The 24138-nt window shown below is 56.7% G+C and overlaps 1 protein-coding gene across 4 annotated transcripts; it reads left to right on the top strand.

The window, feature by feature from the left end:
• The first annotated feature begins 1677 nt into the window (after positions 1 to 1677).
• On the top strand, positions 1678 to 22013 carry Mab21l3 (mab-21 like 3). Of its 4 annotated transcripts, none has more exons than XM_042692312.1 (7): positions 1678 to 1746; positions 13497 to 13648; positions 17761 to 17901; positions 18743 to 19034; positions 19114 to 19292; positions 19711 to 19905; positions 21469 to 22013. In XM_042692312.1, the coding sequence occupies exons 2-7, from the start codon at positions 13601 to 13603 to the stop codon at positions 21724 to 21726; spliced, it is 1113 nt and encodes a 370-aa protein (XP_042548246.1). In that variant the 5' UTR covers positions 1678 to 1746; positions 13497 to 13600; the 3' UTR covers positions 21727 to 22013. The 4 variants fall into 4 exon arrangements, with proteins under 4 accessions (XP_042548246.1, XP_042548247.1, XP_042548244.1 ...); XM_042692313.1 differs by having other exon boundaries at positions 1696 to 1746; positions 13501 to 13648; XM_042692310.1 differs by lacking the exon at positions 1678 to 1746 and adding an exon at positions 12801 to 12959 and having other exon boundaries at positions 13501 to 13648.
• Positions 22014 to 24138: the final 2125 nt, after the last annotated feature.

Raw genomic sequence — 24138 nt, 5'->3', positions numbered from 1 at the left:
GCTGGGGAGGGAAGGGCTTGATGGACAGGTGTGGCTGGAGTGTGGGTGGGCCTTGTCTGCCACTCCCAGGCCTCCTGGTCCTGGGGAGGGTGTGGTTCTCGTCCGGGAATGGAATGGGAGTGTGGTCAGCTGGCCAAGGCCTGCCTGGATGACAGGGAGAAGAACTAAAAGAACAGCGGGGGAGGGGCTGGGAAGGTGGCTCAGTGGTAGAGCGCTTGCCTTACATGTATGAGGCCCTGGGTTCGATTCCTCAGCACCACATAAGCAAAAAGAAAAAAGCCAGAAGTGGCGCTGTGGCTCAAGTGGTAGAGCGCTAGCCTTGAGCTGAACAGCTGAGGGACAGCGCCCAGGCCCAGAGTTCAGGCCCCACGACCGGACCCAAAAAAAAAAAAAGGAAAGAAAAGTGGGGGATGTGTGTCTTCTTTCTTTTTAAAACTTTTCAAAGCTTCAGGACACCCACGCTCACTGCAGGCCGCGTCAGCATGGATGGTCCCCGCTTCCCCAGCTGGCTTCTCCGCGGTTTCAGGGAAGGATCACGTGTGTTTAATCAGCGGATCTGAGGACCGCGTGCCTTCTATCCTGGGAGCTGTGTGTACAGAGATGATACATTTCCTCTTTCCTGGAGCACTGAGCCCCTCCAACCGTGTGTGTGTGTGTGTGTGTGTGTGTGTGTGTGTGTGTGTGTGTGCACGCACACAACTTATGTGTACACATGCACGTGGACATGAACCAATACTGGGGCTTGAACTCAAGCCGTCATGCTCTCAGTTGGCTTTTTCAACCAAGGCTGGTGCTCTACTGCTTGAGCCACAGCTCCACTTCCAACTGTTTGCTCATTAATTAGAGATAAGAGTCTCATAGACTTTCCTGCGTGAGCTGGCTTTGAACCATGATCCTGGGAGTAGCTGGGATCATGGTGTGAGCCACGCACGGGTGCTGGGCAGACTTCTGTACTTGATGCTCAATATTGTTGGGCACTGGGTGCACGGGGGGGGGGGGGGGGGGAGGGGAGGGGGGGGGGAATGTCCCTGTGTGTGGAGTGCCTCCATCGCTGGGGCGTTGGTGTGATCCCAACTGGTCACTCCCGCAGGATCTGACAGAGATTTTGCACATTGTTTAAGCAAGTTCCATGCACGTGCATCTCATCGTTTATTTTGGTCTGACACAGTGGCAGGCTCCTATAGTCTCCTGCAGTCTCAGGTACTGGAGAGGCAGGAGGATTGCTGGCACCCTGGAGACAAAGGTCAGCCTGGGCAGCACAGCAGGACTGTCCCCCAAAACAAGAAAGTGCTGGGCAAAGTTCAGTGGTGGTGATCTGTGCTTAGTCCCAAGCCCACACACACACACATACATACACAAGCACACAAAAGAATGGTTTTATTTCAACAAAGATTCGACAAACCTCTTCTACTATGTACTTTCCATCTAGAAATGGAGTGGACGGGAAATGTCTCAGGAAAATGCTGCCTTCGGTCCACTTCATGCAGCCCAGGGCGGGGGGCTTTTCTGGGCTCCTTTGTCTCTGCACTTCGTCCGGGCAGATCTCAGGGTTGTGCAGGAATGTAAGCAGCCCTCCCCCAGGGGCCAGCTCCCGCCCACAGCTGGAGGAATCTGGGTGAGGGAGGAGACTGGGGCCTGGGGGGGAGGGCAGAGGCTTTTACTTAAAAACAACAACAACAACAAAAAGCAAAAAAAAAAACCCACTTCTTGTGCTCCTGGGACAGCCGATCCTCTGCCCTTGTTGCAGTAAGTGTATGTGTCTGCGTGTGTGTGCGTGCGTGTGTTACACTTGGGAGCTGGGGGGGGGGGGCAGGCTGCGTGGCGCGACGCTGTGGCTGCACATGGGCTGCGGCCCAGGCTGTGAGTGCACCGGGCCGGAATGAGCTGCCCACCGCCGGCCGGCCTGCCAGTCCCTTCCACCACGCTGGAGGCCGCTGCTCCCGCCTCCTGCTCTAGGGACAGAATTGCTTCCGCCAGCCCTGGTTCATTGGTGTCCCGTGTCCTGTCCTGCTGTCCACGCTGCCCGGCGGCTACAGCTCCGTTCACCTGGAGTGTCGTGTTTTGTGATTAGTGTACTGTTCTCTCATTCTCCCTCACACACACCCCACTTTGTTTTGTTTTGTTTTATTTTTGCTCAAGGCTAGCAGTGTACCACAGCTCACTCCACTTCTGGCTCTTGGCTGATTAATTGGAGATGTAAGTTCTTTCTGCCCAGGCAGCTTTGAACTGTGATCCTCAGATCTCAGCCTCCTGAGTAGCTAGGATGACAGACGTGAGCCACCAGCACCTAGTCGGCACTCGGCTTTATACGTTGATTTTTTTTTTTTTAATCTTGTATCTACCAACCTTGCTGAGCCTATTTGCTAGCTCCAAACCAAGATGAGTGTGACTTCTTTTTCTCCAGCCCAGGTGCTGTGCGTGGTTTTGCTCTAACTCAGTCTCTCTGGCTAGCATCTACAGAAATGCCCAGAAACACCCGTGTCCTGTTCTGCCCCTGAGATGGGAGAGGAGGCTCCCCGTCCCTCATTACCCAATGTGTGTCAGCGAAGGTCTTTTTTGTAGGTACCAGGGTTTGAACTCAGGGCCTAGAGCTTGCTAGGCCTTCGCTCCACCCCTTGCGCTACTCCCAGAAAGTTCCACGGGGACTATTTTGGGGACACAGGCCCTGCTTTCTTCCAATGCTGGCCTGTACAAGATCTTCCTATTTCGTTTTCCACTATAGCTGAGATGCCAGGGAGACACTACCATTCCCAGCCACTATTGAGATGGAGTCTTGAATTTTTTGCCTGGGCCAATCTCCAACCATAGTGCCCTTATCTCTACCTGCCAGGTGTCTAGGCTTACAGGATGGAGCCCTGCCCTGAGGGGGTTGCTTATGCTCTTTTTAATCATAAAAAGGTATTATGTGTTTCCATATGTTCTACGGTTTCTTTGGCTTCCTTATTTTCTTCATGTAGTACGGTGCCGTGATTGTTTTTCACATCTAAAGTAAGCACGCATGCGTATGTAAAGTCCACCTGCCTGTTGTGCCACTTCCAGTTTTTTCTGTGTATGTGGTACTGAGGAATTGAACCCAGGGCTTCATGCATGCTAGGCAAATACTCTACAACTAAGCCATGGTTTACTGTTATTTTAAAGAGCTTGTGTGTGTGTGTGTGTGTGTGATACCAATGATGAACTCGGTGTCTCGTGTTCTACCTCTGCTCAGCTGGTGCTCTACCACTTGAGCCACATCTCCTGTCTGGCATGGCTGGCTTTGAACCTTGATCCTCTGGATCTCAGCCTCTAGAGTAGTGAGGATTATAGGCCTGAACCATTGGGGTTTATTTTTACGTGTCTTGAGTGTGTATTTTTTTTTGGGGGGGGGGTCCAGTTGTGGGGCCTGAACTCTGGGCCTGGGCGCTGTCCCTCAGCTCTTCAGCTCAAGGCTAGCGCTCTACCACTTGAGCCACAGTGCCACTTATGCAGTGCAGAGGAATTGACCCAGGGCCTCATGCATGCAAGATAGATAAGTGCTCTACCACTGAGCCACCTTCCCAGCCCTTGAGGGGAGTTTTTTTCAAAGGCCCTGGGGCCCTCTCATTCCCTTCCCTTTCCCAGAAAGCTTTCTGGTTAATGTTTATTTCCCCCATTGTTCAGTTGTTCTTGCAGCCCCAATTCAAACAAATGATGGTAATTGCTTAGAAAACTTCCCCTGGGGGCAAAGCTGTTTTTTATCAGGCAGGAATGAGTCAGGTGCAGACCCACCCGGCCTGGCCAGTGACTGCCCCTCCCACCTGGAGGCTGTGGGGGCTGCAGCCCAGTCTCTTCCTCCAGCCAGGGCCTGGGTGCGGCTTTTCTCAGATCATTTCAGACATCACAGAGCCAGAGCCACGCTCCTGTGTTTCTCCAGGAAGCGCCCCCCAGGAAGCGTTACCTCTTTCCTGATTTCTGAAAGAAACAGAAAATTGATTCTGATACCAGGCACTTTGTAGCTCATGCCTGGGATCCCAATCCTAGCTACTCAGGAGGCTGAGATCTAAGGATGGGGGTTCAAAGCCAACGTGAGCAGACAAATCCATGCGACTCTTGTCTCTAATGAAGCACCAAAAAGCTGCACATGGAGCTGTGTCTCAAGTGGTAGAGTGTCAGCCTTGAGTGAGAAAGCCTAGCCAGAACACAAGGTCCCGAGTTCAAGACCCAGTACCGGCACACACACACACACACACACACACACACACACACACACACACAGAGTAGATTCTGTTTTGTTTTGTTTTTTTTTTTCATTATTTCATTTTCTCATGACATTTAAGGATCGGGGACTTCTGTGGGTTGTTTTGGTCCCTGGCCCCTGGTGTTGCTGGCTGAGTCCTTGTGAACTATGTCCTCTCCCCGGATGGCCCTCTCTTTCTACACCTCTCTTCCTGCTTCCTCCACTGGCCTGTACGACTCACAAGCGTTGTATTCCAGACGCAATATGTGTCAGCCATGCTTATTATCACACTGCAGTTAAGGGTCTAGGCTCACGCCCTTTCACTGTTTGCCTGTGGCTCTCCTGCTGAATGCTAGCTCTGCTTATGGGGAGCTCGGGAGGGGTCACTGGGAGGAGTCACAGGTGCCTGCACTCTGCACCTGTCCTGCACCTGTCATACCTGGTGAGGTGGGTCCTCCCAGGGCGCGGTCCCATGATGTCTGAGAGACCCGTGCGCCTGGGGGGATGGGGGGAGGGAAGGGCTCCTGCAATGCCTTGGCGATGGCAGCCTTGCCTTGGTTTTTCTCTCACTGCATCACCTCTGTGAGCCTGGAATGGTTAGAGTAGATATTCTGGTTGTAGAAGCTTCTAGAAGTCACGTAGCTCAGGCACCCAGGGCTGCAGGTGTGGCAGCTTCTAGAAGTCACGTAGCTTGGGCATGCAGGGCTGCAGGTATGGTTGCCCCTATTGCCAATGTGGGGTCTTTGTGTGGCTGTGTGCCGCGCCTTCCGCGAGGCCTGTGGTCTCGGGCCATTTGTGTCTCCTTCAGGGATTGGTCAGGGATGATGCCGCACGTTGGAGGGTGGGTCTTAGAGACCAGGGCCAGAGGTTGTCAACCCAGAGGGAGGAGGGGACAGGAATTCACCAGGAAGGCCGGGGTGGCGCTCTGAGGCCACGCAGGGAGGAGAACACCCAGGGAGGAGGCTGTGCTGGCCCAGCCCCCCGCGGTTGGGAACGGGGACTTTGCTCAGGGGCGTTGTTTGCAGAGGGCCTCTGAACTTCACCATCTGAGACCCATGGAGGGGGAGGGCCAAGGCATAGACTTGATATGGAGAGAAAGCTTAGTGTTTTTATAGTAAGTTGAGGAAGTCTTTTGCGAAGTGTGGATGTGAGTATAGGTAAATGTGGCTTCCCCACTCAGGCCCCGCTCTGTAGGAAACGTGGAGAGGGAGAGAGGTTTATCAGGCCTCTGCTCTCCATCACTTTTACTGAGTGGGGAGTGAGAACCTGCCAAAAGGCCAGGTTTTATTTTCCCAGTTTTGATTGTGTGCATGTGTGCACGTGCATGTAACAGTGTAACACGCAATCCTGTGCTCCCGTGTGGCAGTAGTTGGGCCCGAACTTGGGGCCTGGGTATTCTCCTTAGCTTTTATTGCTCAAGGCTGGCACTCTACCACGTAAGCCACAGCTCCACTTCTGACTTTTTCCTCCGTTAACTGGAGATAAGACTCCCAGAGACTTTATTGCTGAGGCTGGCTTTGAACCGTGATCCTCAGATCTCAACCTCCTGAGTAGCTGGGATTTCAGGCTTAGCCACCAGCACCAGCTTTAGTATGTTTGTGTTTGAAGTTTCAGCCAAGATTTACATTAGTGCTGGGAGGGTGGAGTTGAGAGCTGCAGCCTCCACTGCCTGGGGAGTGGAGGAAAAACTTTCCTGGGGAGTTAGCCAGTGGGAGTTAGCGGTGATTAGCACCCCCAGGCCATTAGTACCTGGAAACTCCTTGGCTGACTGAGGTGTGGAGTCTGAGGCTCCCAGCAGACAGTCTCTAGGGGAGATTTTTATCTCCCTGGGGAAGCAGCCTCCCTTACTCTCATTAGTGTCTTTATCTACTCTCTAGTTTTCCCTGGGGCCTGAGGAGGAAAAGGAGAAGGAAGTTTTCACCTCAGATTCTTAATGTCAATGTTGTTGTCTACGGGCCCTTTTCCTTCCCCACCAAAACGCCTGAGGCTGGAGGACTTGTAGAGGACAGAGGTTCTTTAGCTTGTTGTTCTCCAAGTCTATGGTGTAGGTCTCCCCTCCCCACCACCACCAGGGGCCTGGTCTTCAGCTGATCGCCTCAGAGAGCAACTGAGACAGACAGAGGCAAGACAGGAAGCCAATGTGGGCTAGAGCCCAGCTCACTCCTCAGGGCTAACTCAGGAAGCCGCAGGATGACTCCAAGAACAGTTCTCCCAGGTTCTTGCACCTCCCAGTAGGACCCTCCTCTTACAGACCCCACCCCACCTCCTCCAGAAGACCCCTGGCCAGCCACTCACCCCATATCTGAACCACAGACAGAACCCGCCAGGCCTGAGGAAGGGCAGTCGTGGAGAGCAACAGGTGACCGTGCTGAGACAGCTCTGTGATCACAGGGCCAAAACCCTGGGCCAGCTGAACTCAAAGCTGGCCACCAGCGGCTCACACCTGTCATCCTAGCTACTCAGGAGGCTGAGATCTGAAGATAGCAGTTCAAAGCCAGCCTGGGTGGGAAAGTCCATGAGACTCTTATCTCCAATAAACCACCAGAAAACCAGAAGTGATGCTGTGACTCAAGTGGTAGAGCACTCGCCTTGAGCTGAAGAGCTGAGAGACAGCACCCAGACCCAGAGTTCAAGACCCATCACACACACACACACACACACACACACACACACACACACACACACACTCACAGAGTTGTCCTCAAGCCCAAGGGATGGGAGAATGGCAGAAACATGTCTCGAGGAGGTGGCTGCCCTCTCCCGGACGGTTGATTGACTGATGGATGGTAGGGTTGTGGCTGGATGGAGCCACGCCGAAACAGAAGCTGCTGGTCCTCAAGCCCGGGATCCGGACCCTCTAAGATGGCTTGGTCACCCTGGGAGCCCAGGCCAGCTCGCCTGCCAGGACTGCAGGAAACATTGCAGCCTGGTGACACACCGAGGCCAAGGTCACGGGCTGCAGGTGCAAGGTTGCGGGCTGCAGGGCTGGCCTGAGCTGCAGGGCTGGTTTCTCCAAGACCTTTTTTGTTGGTGGACGCACTTTTTATCCTATTCCTTCACACACGCCAGCCTGGCCCTCCTCCTCCTGTTCTAACTGCTCTTCCTCCTCCTCCACCTCTTCTTCCTCTTCCCCCTCTTCTTCAACTTCCTCTGCCTCCTCCTCTTCCTCATTGCCTTCCTTCTTGCTTTTCTCACTATGCAACCCCAAGCTAGCCTTGAATTTCCGACTCTCCTCCCTTGGTCTGGGATTACAGGCATACCAGCATATGAGCACCAGCATGCCTTATTCCTCCCTTTTTTGGGGGTAGATGGTTTGAACTCAGGGGCCCCACACTTGGGAGGCTGGGGGGATACCACTGGGGTCTCATCCCCAGCCCTGTGCTCCTCTGGTTATTTGGGGGGTAGGGCCTTGCTTCCCAGCATGTTCCTGAGCTGCCAGCTTCAGACTCACCATAATTTCTAGATTATAGATGTGTGATCCCACAGCTGGCTTCCCTCCATGGGGATGGAGTCTTGTGAGATCTTTTCTGCCTGCCCTGGAACTGTGATCCCCCCGATCTCAGCTCCCATGTGGCTTTGAATGGCAGCCATGTACCAATGCACCCTGCTGTGGGTTGAGATAAGGTCATAAGAGCTTTTCGGCACAGGCTGACCTTCAGCCTCCCAAGCAGTTAGAATGAACAGAGGACATGCCCGTGTCCTGGTCTTCCTCCAGAACTCACTGACCTCTGCTTGACTGTTGGCCAGAGAGCTACACACAACTTCCCAACCTGTGAACCCTGTTCTCAGAGCTGAGGGCAAGCCGGGTGCCAGTGACTCACACCTGTAATCCTAGCTACTTAGGAGGCTGAGATCTGAGGATCCCAGTTCAAAGCCAGCCTGGGCAAGAAACTCCGATGAGATTTGTATCTCCAATTAATCACAGGAAAAACTGGAAGTGTGCTGTGGCTCAAGTAGTAGTTAGCCTTAAGCAAGAGCTTAGGGACAGTGCCCAGGCCCTGAGTTCAAGCCCCAGGATCAGCCAAAAAAAAAAGGAAAAAAAATAAAGCCAAGGACAGTGTGACAGGATGGACAGACCATCGTGAGGCCAAATTCTGATGATCTCAGAATAATCAGGCCCTGCGTGATCTAAACACAAAGCTGAGGCTGACCAGGGCCAAAGCCACGTTCATCCGGCAGAGGGCGCTGTGGGCGTCAAAGCCCTCAGGGAAATGGAAAGTTCAGGCAAGAGAGGTTTTCCCAAAGGATATAGAATAGGAAATGCTCCCAACACTGGAAGACATCTTAACGTCAGCTGCAATGGGCCTTCAGACAGCCATCCTGGATATAGGCTGGATTTTTTTTTATGGTGAATAGCTCTCAGCATATGGTCCATCTACATACTCTTATTTTTGATAGTTTGTAGCCGAGTGTACAAATTCTTTTTTGGGGGGGAGAGGGGGTCCAGTCATGGGGCCTGAACTCTGGGCCTGGGCGCTATCCTTCAGCTCTTCAGCTCAAGGCTAGCGCTGTACCACTTGAGCCACAGCGCCACTTCCGGCTTTTTTTCTGTTTATGTGGTGCTGAGGAATTGAACCCAGAACCTCATGCATGCAAGGCAAGCACTCTACCACTGAGCCACCTTCCCAGCCCCTTGTGTGCAAATTCTTATACTTCCCCCACATTATATATAACACGTGGTAGATCTATCAGTAGATATATTATACATACATAAGTATGTATATAAGTATATATAGTAAATTACATGTAAGCATGCTTTGTGTATAATTCATCAATACATAAACTCTGTGGTGGGCTGTGGGTTAGTTCCATGGTAGAGCAGCTGCGTGTGTGTAACTTTCTGGGTTTGATCTCCAATACTGCATAAAAACATGTTTGATATGTGAATATATGGTCAGAAATACATAGATAAAGTATTTGTATGTAATAAATGCATACATAAATGCTGCCCTCCATGGCATTTTTGTATATCACAGATCTCTAGATGTGGATACAGCTATCTATGGAGTTCTTTTGGCCAGCACTGGGGGCTTGCTCTCAGGGACTCCCACTCTCCTTGGTTTTTCTTCCAAGGCTGGTGCTCTACCCCTTAGCCACACCTCGACTTCCAGCTTTTTGCTGACTAGCAAAAACATCTCCTAGATGTTCCTGCCCAGGCTGGCTTTGAACCTGGCTCATCAGCTCCCAGCCTCCTGAGTAGCTGGGATGACAGGTGTGAGCCACCGGCTCTAGGCCCAAATCTTTCTTCGAAAGAACTGCGTGACACAAATAATCACATGTTATTATTAAGTTATTCCTCTATTGATAGACAGCCCCGTTATCCCCACTACCAACGGCACTATTATGAATACCACAGCCGGGCATCTCTGTACCTGCGGTGCTCAGCTAGCACTCAGCCGCCAGGCTGCAGTGCAGAGACAGCGACTCTGCGGCCGCGTCAGCGGCGTGCTGCGACTCGTCAGCCGATTGCATGTCTGACCGCTTATGCTGAGCTAGACACGGCCCCAGTTACGTCTGTCTGGGGCACCCCACCTTCCCCCCTTGGCAGTCAGGCCCTCCTCAGGGCCTCCTCCCCATCTCCCCCAGCACACACTTCTGGGAGTAGTTGGGACCCCCACACAGCCCGTGTCCGGCTCTCCTTCAGTCCCTTGGGCGGGCAAACTCTGCCAGAGCCCCTCTGGCTGTATTTGCATGCGTCTATTACGGGAATTTCTCTCTTGTTCCGCCTGGCATTGTTTGTCTTGTCATGGTCCTGAGCGCACGCCCTGGCGGGAGGTCCCCATGCCCCCCCCCCCATCGGCTGCTTCCTGTAACCTCCTGCCCTACACAGCTCTGAAACCGGGGTGAGCAGTTTCATAGTCACCTGCTAGCCTTGCGGTAAAACAATGATTAAAGCCAAATCTGTTTCCCGAAACAGTGTCATCTGAAGTAGGTTGGCCAGGTGCCTGTGGCATACACCTGTCATCCCAGCCACTATGGAGGCTGAGATCTGAGGATCACAGTTCTAAGCCAGCTCCAGCAGGAACATCTGTGAGACTTATTTCTAACTGGCCTCCAAAAAGAGCCCAAAGTGGCGCTGTGGTTCAAGTGGTAGAGCACCAGCCTTGAGCAGAAAAGCTCAGGGAGAATACACATTACTGAGATCAAGCCCCAGCACTGGAACAAGAGAATAGAGGTGGCCACGGTGGTGCGGGCGGAGGGGAGGAGGGGAAGAGAGGAGAGGAGGGGAAGAGAGGAGGGACGTTTTTCTTTTACTGGAGAGAGAGATGAGAATACCTTGCACTATGTGCTTTGGCAGTGCAGTGGCGTTGGGTAATGTCAGGAGGGAGGTTTTACTGGTTGCTGGCCCTTGTTCGAAAGTACTGGGTGGCTCCTGGCGGGCTGCAGCGGGGGGGGGGGGGGGGGGGGGGGGGGGGACGTGTGGCAGGCAGAGGCAGAGCTCTGCCCCTCCCTTCCTCTGCCCAAATCACCACACGATTTTTATTTGTTTTTCTTTTTTGGGGGGTGGGGGCGTCCGGTCGTGGAGCCTGAACTCTGGGTCTGGGGGCTGTCCCTCAGCTCTTCAGCTCAAGGCTAGCGCTCTACCACTTGAGCCACAGCGCCACTTCTGGCTTTTTATGCTTATGTGGTGCTGAGGAATTGAACCCAGGTCCTCATGCATGCAAGGCAAGCACTCTACCACTGAGCCACCTTCCCAGCCTTTTTATTTGTTTTTCTTTTCTCTTTTCTTTCTTTTTTTTTTTTTGGGTCCAGTCGTGGGGCCTGAACTCTGGGCCTGGGCACTGTCCCTCAGCTCTTCAGCTCAATGCCAGCACTCTACCACTTGAGCCACAGTGCCACTTCTGGCTTTATTCTTTTTGCTTATGTGGTGCTGAGGAATTGAACCCAGGGCCTCATGCTTGCAAGACAAGCGCTCTACCACTGAGCCACCTTCCCAGCCTTTTTATTTGTTTTTCTTTTTTCTTTTCTTTTTTTTTTGGGGGGGGGGGTCCAGTTGTGGGGCCTGAACTCTGGGCCTGGGCACTGTCCCTCAGCTCTTCAGCTCAATGCCAGCGCTCTACCATTTGAGCCACAGCGCCACTTCTGGCTTTTTTCTTTTTGCTTATGTGGTGCTGAGGAATTGAACCCAGGGCCTCATGATTGCAAGACAAGCACTCCACCACTGAGCCACCTTCCCAGCCCTTATTTGTTTTTCTTTGGGGCAATATTAGGGTTTGAACCCAGCATCTGGAACTTGCTCAGCTGGCACTCTACCCCTCGAGCCAGGCTTCCAGCCCTGCTTTTTGTTTGTTTGGTTTTTTGGGGTCCGGTCATGGGGCCTGAATTCTGGGCCTGGGCGCTGTCCCTCAGCTCTTCAGCTCAAGGCAAGCGCTCTACCACTGAGCCACCTTCCCAGCCCCAGCCCTGCTTTTTGCTGGTACTTTTGGAGATAAAGTCTCCAGGCCTTTTGTGCCCAGGCTGGCCTTAACATGTGATCCTCGGATCTCAGCCTTTTCAGGGGCTGGGGTGACAGGTGTGAGCCACCGGCACCAGCCTAGGCACGGAGGCTGGCACAGTGGTCTGCCCATTCCCGCTCCTCACTGTGGGCTGCACAGGAAGGGGGTGTGTGTGGGGGGGACACTGGCTGCGTTCTTCTCCCTTGGGAATGCTCGCGCAGCACCGGCGTGGGAAACAGCACACCCAATGGAAGGCCCCACGTGGCCGTGGTCTTTATAGTGACCCAGAAAACAGCATGCCCAGCCTGGGCCCTGCCTCCGTGGTTTGGAAGCAGAGACCCACGGACACGGGAAAAGTCAAGCAGAGAGGTCAGCGGAGCTCCTCCAGACCCGCCACTCCTGCGCCAACCTGCAAAAAACCAAGATGGCGCGTCAGCGGGAAGACTGACGTAAGAGAAGCCAAGGGAAGAAGATTCTGGAATCTTCCTGTTCTGGAGCATTTGATATAAAAAGCAGGGGGTGCGCCGATGCAAAGCAGAGATGTGGTAAAGACACCGCACACAGAATGATGCTAAGTAACGGAAATCAGGCCAGAGAAACAGCACCATTTCCTCTCACTGGGGAAGCGAGGCCTACACTAGGAATGTGCGTGAAAACACACGCACAGAGCTGTGCACAAGCCCAAGCCTGTGTTGGAGGGAAGTGCAGGGAGGGGGGGGAGAGGGAGCAAGGGCAGGCAAGTTCTCATTTCAGTAAGTGAAAACAACCGGGCCACTGGCAGGGCGGAGAGGCGTGGCTTGGGCCCGGGGTGTGGTACCCAGGAACTGACCCTCTAAATGGAAATCTTCCTGGGCAACTACTTAAAGATAAGGTAAAATGTCTGAATAAAGAGATAGAATGATTTGCTCCTGTAAGCCAGAAGAGGGGGGCACTGGGAAAGCCGGGGCCATTCTGCAGGTGCTGGGATCCTGGACAGGACTGGTGTCTGGGCTATGGTGGGTGGAGCACCGCTGGCCGTCAGTGGCTCCCGGGCTTCCTCTGGGTGCTGTCTGGGACCATATGCAAATCCCAAGCTTGGGGGGGGGGTGGTGCTGGGTGGAGCTGCATGGGGTGGCTGGGCTCTGGCCCTGCTGGGCATTCCTGTAGTAGCCACCCAGGGGAGCCGGCCGACATGGGGCAGTACTGCCTGAATTGTTGGCTGACGTGAGGGAGAGTTACCAGCAAAACCTGGCCGAGCGTCTCCTCCACACTCAGAGTGTGTTGGCAGCTCTGGGTTTTGAATGCCAGCTTTCAATGGGAAGAGGGAATTTACATCTACAGGGCAGAAGGTGAGCGGGCGGGTCCCTGCCCAGCCATTCCTCGGTGTGTGTGTGTGTGTGTGTGTGTGTGTGTGTGTGTGTACACGTGGGCACACTTCTCTCTGTCTCTCTCTCTGTCTTTGTCTATCTCTGTCTTTCCCCCATCTCAGCCTCTTTCTGTCTGTCTGTCTCTGTGCACAGGTGTACTGTGTGTGTACCTGGGTGTGTGCTTTTGCTAATGCCAACTCTCAAGCCCCGGGCTGATTGGGCACCGGCTGCTGCCCGTGGCTGCTGCCCACTTAGCCATTTCCTATTTGTTTATGGTAAAGTCTTGGGGTGAGGGCTGTTTACGGTGAACAGGCCCAGGAGGGAGGGGAGAGGGAAGGAGAGGAGGGGCCTGCTGTCCAATGGAACTGGAGAGGATCTAGATGGGGACTGGGACTTGGAGCACCCCCCCACCCCTACCCCCAGCCCACGAGAGAACAAGATCCGCTAGTGCTAGGGCAGATGAGCCCTTTGGCCAGCTGTCCCTTTGAATTGTTGTGTGAATTCTTCACAACTTAACAGCTAGAGTGGCTCCACGCGGGCAGCACGGCTGGAGCAGGGCTGAGAGGTCCCACGGCGCAGTCCTCCGAGAAGTGGCTGCCAGGCTCCAGATCTACCGGGAAGCCATGAGATCTCTCCCCGGAGAAGACCTGGAAAGTGCCCTGCTGGACAAGGTAAGCCACGCCATGGCCACAGCTCTGGACCTCCCTGCCTAGAACAGGGCGGACCACGCCCCCTGCAACCTGGAGCACACGGGGCAAGCCTGGGGCCTGGACAGCTGGACAGCCGGCAGCTGGGTTTCCTGGGCGAGGTAGGGCGGGCCGTGCGAGGTGTGGACACAGATCCCTACTGTAGCATCGCGTGTGTGTGTCCCCAGCAAGCCACCAAACCAGCCTGAGCCTCAGTTTGCTTCTCTGTAAAATGGGGTGGGAATACCAGGAGATTCATAGAGCCATGGGGGGAAAAGGAGCAAGTGAAGTTAAGACAGACCTTTTTAAAAGCGGAGACACTGGAGCTGGGAGCTGGTGGCTCACACCTGTCATCCTAGCTGCTCAGGAGGCTGAGATCTGAGGATCACAATTCAAAGCCAGCCTGGGCAGGAAAGCCCACCAGACTCTCATCTCCAATGAACCACCACAAAACCAGAAGTTGTGCCATGGCTCACGGTGGTAGAGCACCAGGCTTGAGCAAAAGAGCTCAGGGACAGTGCCCAGGCCCTGAGTTCAAGCTTCACGACAGACTGAGAGGAAAAAATGGGTGCTTCCGGTGGACTGGAATCGATGACCTCAGAACTCCTGGCATCACGCCTGCCATCCCAGCTACTCAGGAGGCTAAGAGCTTAGGATTGTGGCTCAAAGCCAGCCAGGACAGGAACATCCATAAGACTCTTATCTCTAATGAGGTTAAAAAAAAAAAAAAGCAAAAAGCCAGAGGTGGAGCTGTGAGTTAAGCAGTAGAATACCAGCCTTGAGTAAAAATGCCAGCCAAGAATGTGAGGCCATGAGTTCAAGCCCCAGTATAGCTACTCTGCAGGGTTCATGGGAGAGAAAGGAAAATGAGCATGGAAACAGCTGGAAGGTTGGAGGTGTGCTTAGGACCTTCTTTTATCTAGGGGAGTCAGGTGCTGTTGGACTAGCTCGTAGATCCTAGAAGTAAGGTACCCTGGCTGGAGTGTGCTAGGGCCGCATGGCATGGCCATCTCCTCCACTGGCCTCTCTGCAGACACAGAACGCCATGGTGCTACTGAACCCTGGGCCGGGCCGGGACGCTGGGCCTGAGCCATGACTGCAGGAGAAAGGAGGGATGCTTGCTCTGCAGGGACGAGTATGGGGGTGTGGGCTCTCATGACTCGGGGGGAGGGCAGGGGCCACGCCCGGGAGGGGCTGGGCCCTCACTCTCGTGACTGGGCAGCAGGGTGGTCCTGCGTCTGGGGTAACTTAGTAACCTACACTTTCTGAGCCTCAGTTTCTCACCTGTAGCTAGGGAAAGGACTTCGGGGGCAGACGAGCTCAGCCCCCAAAGACTCGGCTCTGTCACAGCAGCATGGCAGACACCCATGGGCACCCACTCTTTGGGCTCGTGGAGAATTAGCCAAGGGGGGGGGTGAGGATTGGGGGGGAGCGCTGACCCCTGAATCTGCCGTAGAACTCCAACCTCTGTCCCTCTCTCCACTGCCAGCCCCTGGGGGCAGAGCTGGGGATGATGGGGTTCAGGCAATTCCCAAAGGTGGGACCTCACTCACTTCCTGTTTTCTGGAAGGAAATTCTCAGCGGTCAGTGGGGTGGACAAACAGCCCGCGGCCCTGGGCGTGGCCTCCAGCCACCGGTAGTGAGTCACAGCCAGCCAAGATGATAAGGATCAATCTGGAACCCAATCATTGATACTTAAAACAGGAAGTGGTTCACAGACGTGAGCTATGAATAGCCCTGGATGGTTGCTGGGGCAACAAGAGGCTGTGGTTGGCAAGGGAGGTCACCAGGAGTGTGTGTGTGTGTGTGTGTGTGTGTGTGTGTGTGTGTGTGTGTGTGTGTGTGTGTGTGTGTGTGTGCATAGACACCTATTGGTGCCTGGGGGTGGCACACTCTGGCTGCTCCGTGGCCGAATGATCTGGCTCAGGGCAGCAGGTGGCTGTGGCGGCCGACCCCACGCTCCAGTGTCACAGTGACACCTGTCCGTCCATCCCCGCATGGACGCTGGGAAGAGCGCGCCGCGCCTTCGCTCGCTGGTGTCCTCAGCGGAGGTGGGAGGGGCGGCTTGGCTGCTGTGGCCGTCCTCCATGCACGGACGGAGCTGCGTCTGCCTCCTGCGTCTCCCTCCGCCCTGAAACCCACGTCTAAGCTTCTCCTTCTTGGAAAGAAACTCCATGAGGAGGGTAGGGCGTTCTCGAGGCTGCAGCCCTTCTGTCATGGTCCCGGGCTTTGACCGACAATGAAGAGACTCAGAGACTGGCATGGAGGGGCTCTGCTTGTGGTAGAGCAGCCATCTCCCCCATCCCCCATCCCAGCCCCCATCCCCTCATCACCCCACCCCCCATCCCCCATCCCCTCATCACTCCATCCCCCATCTCCTATCCCCTCATCAACCCATCCCCCATCTTCCACCTCCCCATCTCCCACACCATCCCCTCACCTACCCATCCCCACCCTATCCCCCATCTCCCATCCCGATCCCCCATCCCACATCTCCCCACCAGCTCACTCTGCTCCCGTTATACCCAGTCAGAAGCCCAGGCCTTAAACCTGCTCAGACTTCAGTGCTCCTGTCAGGATGGAAAATGCAACCAGCCAGGAAATGGCCTACCCTCCCCTGCAGAGCTGCCTCAGAGCCCGGCTCCTACCCAGAGGCCAGAGAGATGCTGGAGAATGTTCCAGAACTGAGCCCTGTGGGTCCTCCAGCCTCATGGGTCCCTGTATAGGGCCTTCCCACTGTGCCACAGTGCCTTGGGGAGCTAACCCAACAGTTGCCCCCCAAAACCAGCAGGATACCTCTGTGACCCATACCCCATCCCTTCCCTGCACCCTATACCTGCACCCTGCTTTTCTTTCCTATCTCTGGCGCACTCCTGAAAGTTTCTGGCCCAGGCTTCGGTCCTTGCACGACTCTGCCTGCCGGGAAGTCCTGCTTGCTGTCTGCCCTTGCAGGACTCTGCCTGCCTGGGAAGGCCCTCTGAGCTCTTGCGGTCTAGACCAGGTCCACGGGGCATTTCGCAAGAGTCTGCTGGAACCTTGTGGTTTGATTATATTTGCCAAACTGTGTGTGTGTGTGTGTGTGTGTGTGTGTGTGTGTGTGTGAGCGTGCACACATGCACACCGGTACTGGGGCTTGAACTCAGGGCCCAGGTGCTGACTCTTAGCTTCTTTCCTCACTTGAGCCACAGCCCTACTTCTGGCTTTCTGATGGTTCACTGGAGGTTAAGAGTCTCCTAGACTTTTCTTCCCAGGCTGGCTTTGAACCACAGTCCTCAGATCTCAGCCTCCTGAGTAGCTGGGATGACGGGCGTGAGCCACCGGCGCCTGGGAAGAAGCAGGGCATGTTTGACTTGGGCTTGACTTGACTCGCGCCGAGTTGGGGCGTTCCCAGGTGTCTCAAAGGGCAGCCAGCGTGGGCTTGGCCCCCCTCGCACCTCCTGGTGTCAGGGTCCGCAGAACCATGCTGACCGCTGACCAGCTGCTCTCCTTCCTTTCTAGATAATTCTGCCTGCCCTTCCTTCCTCTCCCTCAGGCTCCCGCTGCAGGGGCCGCCCTGGGGACCCTGGTGCGGTCAGCACACACGTCCACAGGGGCCCTCACTCCGCTAGCCATTACAGTTGTTCAAATGTATTAACCTTCATCAAAGCAGGTGTTACACACACACACACACACACACACACACACACACGCCTCGCATTTCCCAGGGAAGGAGCAGGATCTCAGTCTTGTTTACTGGGGTCCTGTGACCCAGTATTGAATCACTAACCATCAGTATACAGCACGCCTGCAATCCCAGCTGCTCAGGGGGCTGAGAGCTGAGGACGGTGGGACAAAGCCAGCCTGGGAAGAAACTCTTATTCTCCAGTTAACCAGCAAAAAGCCAGAAGTGGAGGCGTGGCCAGCTTTGAGCAAAACAAACACAAGCAAGAACTTGAGAGCCTGGGTTCAAGCCCCAGGACCAGCCCAAAACACAGAACAAAAACCATCCAGCCACAGTCAGATAGGGTGGATTTCGCTCTGAGTCTGGGTCAGGCACCCCGCGGTCAGGCCTTGGGCTCACACAGCAATGACTGCACGGCTCGGCCCCCCATCCCTAGGTGGAGCTGAGGCGCCAGCTCATCTCCCAGACGGTAGAAGAGGTGCAGAAGGTCGTCCACTGTCTGACCACAGAAATCAGCCACCAGGACGCCCGGTTCCAAGCCGTGCCATGCTCAGACACGTACCACGGACACATCAAGGTCAGCCCGCGCCTCCTCCCATGCCCCGACACCTCAGGGGGACCCCGCGAGTGGCAGGCACCCCCTATCACCCGACACCTCAGGGGGACCCCGCGAGTGGCAGGCACCCCCTATCAGGACACTGGAGGCCCGGCCCAAGGGCAAGAGGGCCAGCCCCGTCAGCGCCCTGTAAGCAAGCAAGCCGGCCTGAGTTCAAACCCTGGCAGAGGGACATGCATGCCCTCCGCTCTGCACTGACTGAGCAGGTCACGGACAGGCCAGGGCCTGGAGCTCCATGGGGAAGTGAGTGGCAGGGGATTCGTGGGTGTCAGGCAGAGAAGGAAGCCAGGGTCATCTTTCTGCACGTGTTTTTTTGTGTGCTGGTCCTGGAGCTTGAACTCAGGACCTGGGTGCTGTCCTGGAGCTATTTCGCTCAAAGCCGGTGCTCTACCACTTGAGCCATAGCGCCACTTCCAGCTATTTGCTGCATAGTTGTTGGACTTTCCTGCCCGGGCTGGCTTTGAATTGCGATCCTCAGATCTCAGCCTCCTGAGTAGCTGGGATGGCAGGTGGCGCCCCCAGCACCTGGCTCCCCGCCCCGGCTCCCCCAAACCTACATCCTTGTCCAGAGATTCAAATTCCTTCCACTCATTTCACCTCTGGGTTCACAAACCCCAGACCTCAGCGAGTGATTCACTGCAGTGACCCCATTATCCTGCAGCCAAAGGGCGCTTTTCTGTCCACTCAGCCCGGCTGAGCTGTGTGGTCAGTTCCGCCGCCCTGTGGGACGATCGGCCACCCCCGGGCCTGTACGGCCTCCACTGGCCAGGCGCGGCCACCTCCCTCTCTTCTCCTGCCCCAGGTCCTGGCACCCCGCCAGCTCCTGGTCACCGTGCCGATGCGAGGCCTGGCCGGCTACCGGGAAGCGCGGGCGCAGCGCTGGCGCTACTACTCGCTGCAGGGCACACGGCTGCGCTGCCCGCTGCGGGCGCCCGAGGGCCTGGCGCAGTGGCTGGAGCTGGAGCAGTTCACCAGGCCTCTGGGGCTGTGGCACGGGCCAGACGTGAGCACCGAGGGTGACCTGGTGCCCGCCAAGGTCCTGCAGGTGTTCCGGACGCTGCTGGAGCGCGCCATCGCCGCCTGCGGCCTGGCCGGTGAGGGAGCGGGGTGTCCCCAAGCCCAGGGCTGTCCCGCAGCCCCGTGGCCGCCCCTCTCACCATGCCCTGCCTGCAGGCCAGGCCAGCCTCCTGGAGGACCGCACCACCATCTGGGTGGTGGTGGAGACAGGCTCGGGCCCGGTGGACGTGGAGCTGGCCCCCACCGTGGACGTGCCTGGCACCTGGCCGGGGAAGGCGCGGTGGCCCCGGTGTCTGAGGCGCTGGCCGCCCCCGGAGACGGTGCAGTGCGTGAAGGTACCGTGAAGAGGGGTCACTCAAAGAGGGGGACCAGCCCAGAGGTCATCCGAATGATGGCCTGCCTCCCCAAACCTTCCCTTGGGGACCCCACAGGCCAAGGCCCAGAGAAGAGAGCTGTCCAGTCCCCAGGCCTCCTCCATCCCCCATATGTCCCAACTAGCTGCCCCAGCCCACGGTCCCCTGTTCCTGGCCTCCTCTGTCTCCCCGCCACCACCCCGTGTCCAGCTAGCTACCCCGGCCCACGGTCTCCTGTCCCTGGCCTCCTCTGTTCCTCTCCCTCCCCCCTTCCCGCCATGTCCAGCTAGCTGCCCCGGCCCATGGTCCCCTGTTCCCGGCCTCCTCTGTCTCCCCCCGCCCCCGTGTCCAGCTAGCTGCCCCACCCCACCCCACAGTCTTGTCACCTTGGTCCCCGCAGTCGTTTGGGTTCAGCTTGGTGGCCGGCGGCAGCTACCACTGGCAGCTGAGCTTCGTGCAGGCCGAGCGGGCGCTGCTGGTGCAGATGGACGAGGACGGGGGCTGCCGTCGCCGCTGCCTGCGGCTGCTGAAGCAGCTGACAGAGGACGTGTGGTGTCCTGGGCCGAGGCCACTCATCACCGCCCAGCACCTGGAGGTGACCGCGCGGGGAGGCCGGGCCTCGGGGAGGCGGGGTGGGCCGTGCTGCGGGTGCACTAGGCCGCCCAGGGCCTGGGTCACAGCAGAGACCACCATGCTGCGCTCTGTGCCTGGCCCTGGGCACCGTTTCAGGGGTGTCGTGAGTCTGCCGTGTTTAATTGAGCCTCTGTTATGTGCGCTTTGAGATCTCAGCCAGTAACCGCACTGTCTCCTTGCCTGGCTTCTCTCTCAACTCAAGTCTTCTAGTTCCACCTGTACCTGCGCATGTGGCAGGCTTTTTCATTCTTCTTCCAGCCTTTTCTGCGTATGTGGTGCTGAGGAATCGAACCCAGGGCCTCATGCATGCGAGGCAAGCCCTCTACCACTGAGCCACCTTCCCAGCCTGCTTTCATTCTTCTTGACTGCTGAGTAGTATTCCACCGTGTACCTGGGCCAGCTTTTCTCTATCCGATCCTCAGCTGGTGGCACGTAGCAGATTCCAGAACTTTGCTGGCAACTGGAAAGGGACGCAGGGAGCAGAGCTCACAGTCCGTGGATCTCTAGTGAATGGACTGGAAGGGGCTTGGGCAGGCAGGAAAGGAGATTGATCTTTAGGGAAGGGCCGCTGTGGGGCGGGACGGGCTGTGGCCGGCCCACGGGGAAGCAGTGGGGGGGGGGGGGGTGGAGGGGAGGTTGACAGACACAGGGCGGTTTGTGGGGAGAGGCCCAGACATGTTAAGCGGACAGTGCAGGTCAGGGGAGGTGAGGTGGGTGGAGGGCAGGCTTGGCGGTGAGAATGAGGACCTTGCGCTGGGGATGGCCACAGAGTGAGAACATCCAGAAAACTCCAGAGATCAACAGGTGGGGGAAGGGGCTGCAGGCAGCACTGGGAAAAAGCTGGGGCCCGCTGGGGGTTGGGGGGCTGTTCCCAAGCCAGTGGCCCAAAGGAAGAGGATGGGGGGGAATCTGGTGGCTCACGCCTGTCATCCCAACTACTCAGGAGGCTGAGAGCTGAGGATCGCGGTTCAAAGCCAGCCTGGGCAGGAAAGGCCCTGAGACCCTCATCTACAATAAACCACCAGAAAACCGGAAGTGGCGCTGTGGCTCAAGTGGTAGAGCACTTGCCTTGAGCTGAAGAGCTGAGGGACAGCACCCAGGCCCAGAGTTCAGGCCCCTTGACCAGCACAAAAAAATAAAAGCTCTTGGGGGGGGGGGGGCGTGGAGGGAGAGGTGGCTGCACCTCACAGAGTCCTTGGAAGCGGGGCCCTGTGGACTCGGGGAGGGGAGGAGGGAGGGGAGCTGAGCCTCTGCCAGCCTGATGCTGGGGGGGGGGGTGCCAAGGTGACACCCCTCCTCTCCCTCTTCCCCTCCTCCCCCTATACCCTTCCTCTCCTTCCTCCCCCTCCTCCCCTTCTCCTCTCCTCCCCTTCTGCTCCCCTCCTCCCCTTCCTCTCCTTCCTCCTCCCCTTCTCCCCTTCCTTTCCCCTCACCTCCTCCTCCCCCCTTCCCTACTCTCCGTCCTCCCCTTCCTCTCCACTCCCCTTCTCCTCCCCTCGCCCCCTCCTCCCTCCTCCCTCCGCAGACCGTGCTCCTCTGGACCTGTGAGAAGCACCCGCAGCCCAGGGCCTGGCGGGAGCCGGGGCCGGCGCTCCTGCGCCTGGTACGGAAGCTGCACAAGTGCGTGAGCCAGCGCCTCCTCAGGCACTACTTCGTGCCCCACAGCAACCTCCTGCAGTCCACCCGCCCCCACGAGCTCCACGGCGTGGCCCAGAAGCTGGCGTTCTTCCTGAAGAACCCCGACCTCCGCCTGCCCGGGGGCGACCAGCCGCCCCCCACCTGACCGCACTGCCACGCGGGGCCTGGGGGACCCCCGGCCAGCCCGGGGGCCGTTCTGACTCTGTTTCTCTGTCTGGCCCCCTGGACCTGGGCCAAGTCCTTGAGCTTCATATCCGAAGTAAGCAGCAAGAAGCAAGGGTGGAGGTGTGGCTCACATGGTAGAGCTCCTTCAGAGCACACAAGGGAACAAAGCAAACTCAAGGTCCTGGGTTCAAGCCCTGGTGTTGGCAAAGAACCTGAACACCCAAAGCTCCTTGCTATGACCTTGTGTGAAATGATCTTGGTGCTGCTCACTCATTGTGCCTTCCTTCCTCGATTGTTCATTTATTCATTCATTCGCTGATGCTCAGGAGACACTGGGCATCCAGCCAAGATGGACAGGGTGAGACCCCCCACTGGAAGGAGGACAGGAAATGGGGAACACATCAGAGAGATAGAGAGTGCCAATCCTGGGGCTTGAACTCAGGGCTTGGGCACTGAGTTTCTTTTCCTCAGGGCTGGTGCTCTACCACTTGAGCCACAGAGCCGCTTCCAGCTTTTCCAGAGTAGTTTAGTGGAGATAAGAGTCTCAGGGACTTTGCTGTCCAGGCTGGCTTCGAACCTTGACCTTCAGACTCAGCCTCTGGAGGAGCTGGGATGACAGGCGTGAGCTGCTGGCATCCAGCACAAAGCCATGTGTTAAAGACTGAACTGATGGTTTCTCGAAGCTTCACAGCGGGGCTGGAATGGCCGTTCCTTCCGGGGTGCCGGATGGAAAGGCCGGATTGGCCTAGTGGCCCTGGGAAGTGGCTGAAGACAAAGCTCAGTGAGCAGCCCGGTCCTCGGCCGTCGCCTGCTGCATCATCCTCATTCCCAGACCGTGTCGTCGGCGCGGCGCATTTTGCTGTTTGTCTTTTTGCATTTGCGTTGTCTTTTTCTTTTAAATATGCTTTTTAATTTTGTTCAGGGCTTTCTATTTTGTTTCATTTTTTTAAAATCTTGCCTTTCAGTTGTGCATGGGGGGCTCCAGCGTGTCGGGCGTGAGCTCAGCGCGTGCTGCTTCCTGGCACCTGCCCCCCCCCCACACACACACAGCAGCCCTGTTGTCAGTGCGCATGCGTGGGGCCTGGTGTGCGTGGCCACGGTCTGTTCCCATTTCAGCTCGAGCTTCCACGAGAGAGAAGACACGCACCAAAACTAAACCCCAAAGAACCCACGGCCCAAGCGCTGAGTGGGAAAGTGAGCCAAACAAAGCCTTTTCAGAAAAAGAAATGAGGATGGAGAGGCGCTCGGCCTCCCTTCCCCATGGCCACGGCCACGGAGGAGGCACAGGTCAGACAGCGGGGACCCGTCCCACCCGCGAGCAGCGGCCACGCCGGGGAGCGCAGCTGACTCACAGCAAGACCACAGGGGCCGTGGGGCTGCTGGGGAGGCATGGGAAGCCTGTGGACCCCAACACGGACCCACAGCCTGCCCTCGGCGCCTGTCCACGCATTACTGTCACACACACAGTGGAGACGTGGACACACTGGTCACCACGGCCAAGGTGTGAGAACAGGCCACAACAGATGAGTGAGACGCTCACACACAAACGCTACTCACCCATCAGGAAGGAGAATGCTGATGGTGTTTATGATGTAAACACAGCTACACCGCACCGTGTGGCAACAGGCGAGAATCAGCCGCTGCTGGCCGCTTGCGCCTGTCATCCCAGCTGCTCAGGAGGCTGAGGTCTGAGGACTGAGGTTCAAAGCCAGCCTGGGCAGGGAAGTCCCTGAGACTCCCATCTCCAATGAACCAGCAAAAGCCAGACACACAGGTGTACGCAAATGGCAGGCGTGTGTGAAAAAGCCCAGTGAGAGTGGGAAGTCCTGAGTTCAAGCCCTGGTAGCATGTACACACATGCACACAGAGCTGGTAGAGTCCATGTAGGATCTGTGTGCTGAGGGAGCAGCCGGCCCTGCTCAGCCTTCTAGAGGGTTCTCCCCATCCTGCTGTGGACACAGGATGAGGAGGAGGCGGCGGCGGTGGCGTGGCTGCCCACAGTTCCCTTTTCTGGCCAGCAGAGGGCAGGCGGTGCCCACAGGAGAGAGCCAGATGCGGCTCCCTTCCCAGAGCTCAGCAGGCCTTACCCGCGGCCCAGCCTGTGGCCACGGAAGCAGAGCCCGGCAGGGGTCGGGGGCAGCCTGGAGTCACACTCTCCTCTCTGCGTGGCCTGCAGGCGTCCAGGCCATGTTTGCAGGTCAGCTACCCACCGCGGCCCTTTGCGCTGGTCCACAGCCCTGCATTAACGCCAGCACCTACAGTGCAGACAATGCGGATGGTCACCCTGGAGGCCGGTGAGGAGGGGCTGACCCCCCTCTTACCCCCCCGCGCCCCCCCCCCCCCGTGCAGCCTCCAAAACAGAGAAAATAGAGTATCTTCTCCTTCAAGCCAA

This window comes from Dipodomys spectabilis, unplaced genomic scaffold, assembly GCF_019054845.1.
Source record: "Dipodomys spectabilis isolate Male_0828 unplaced genomic scaffold, ASM1905484v1 ptg000148l, whole genome shotgun sequence".
Taxonomy (NCBI): domain Eukaryota; kingdom Metazoa; phylum Chordata; class Mammalia; order Rodentia; family Heteromyidae; genus Dipodomys; species Dipodomys spectabilis.
This window is presented reverse-complemented; position numbering and strand designations above follow the sequence as displayed.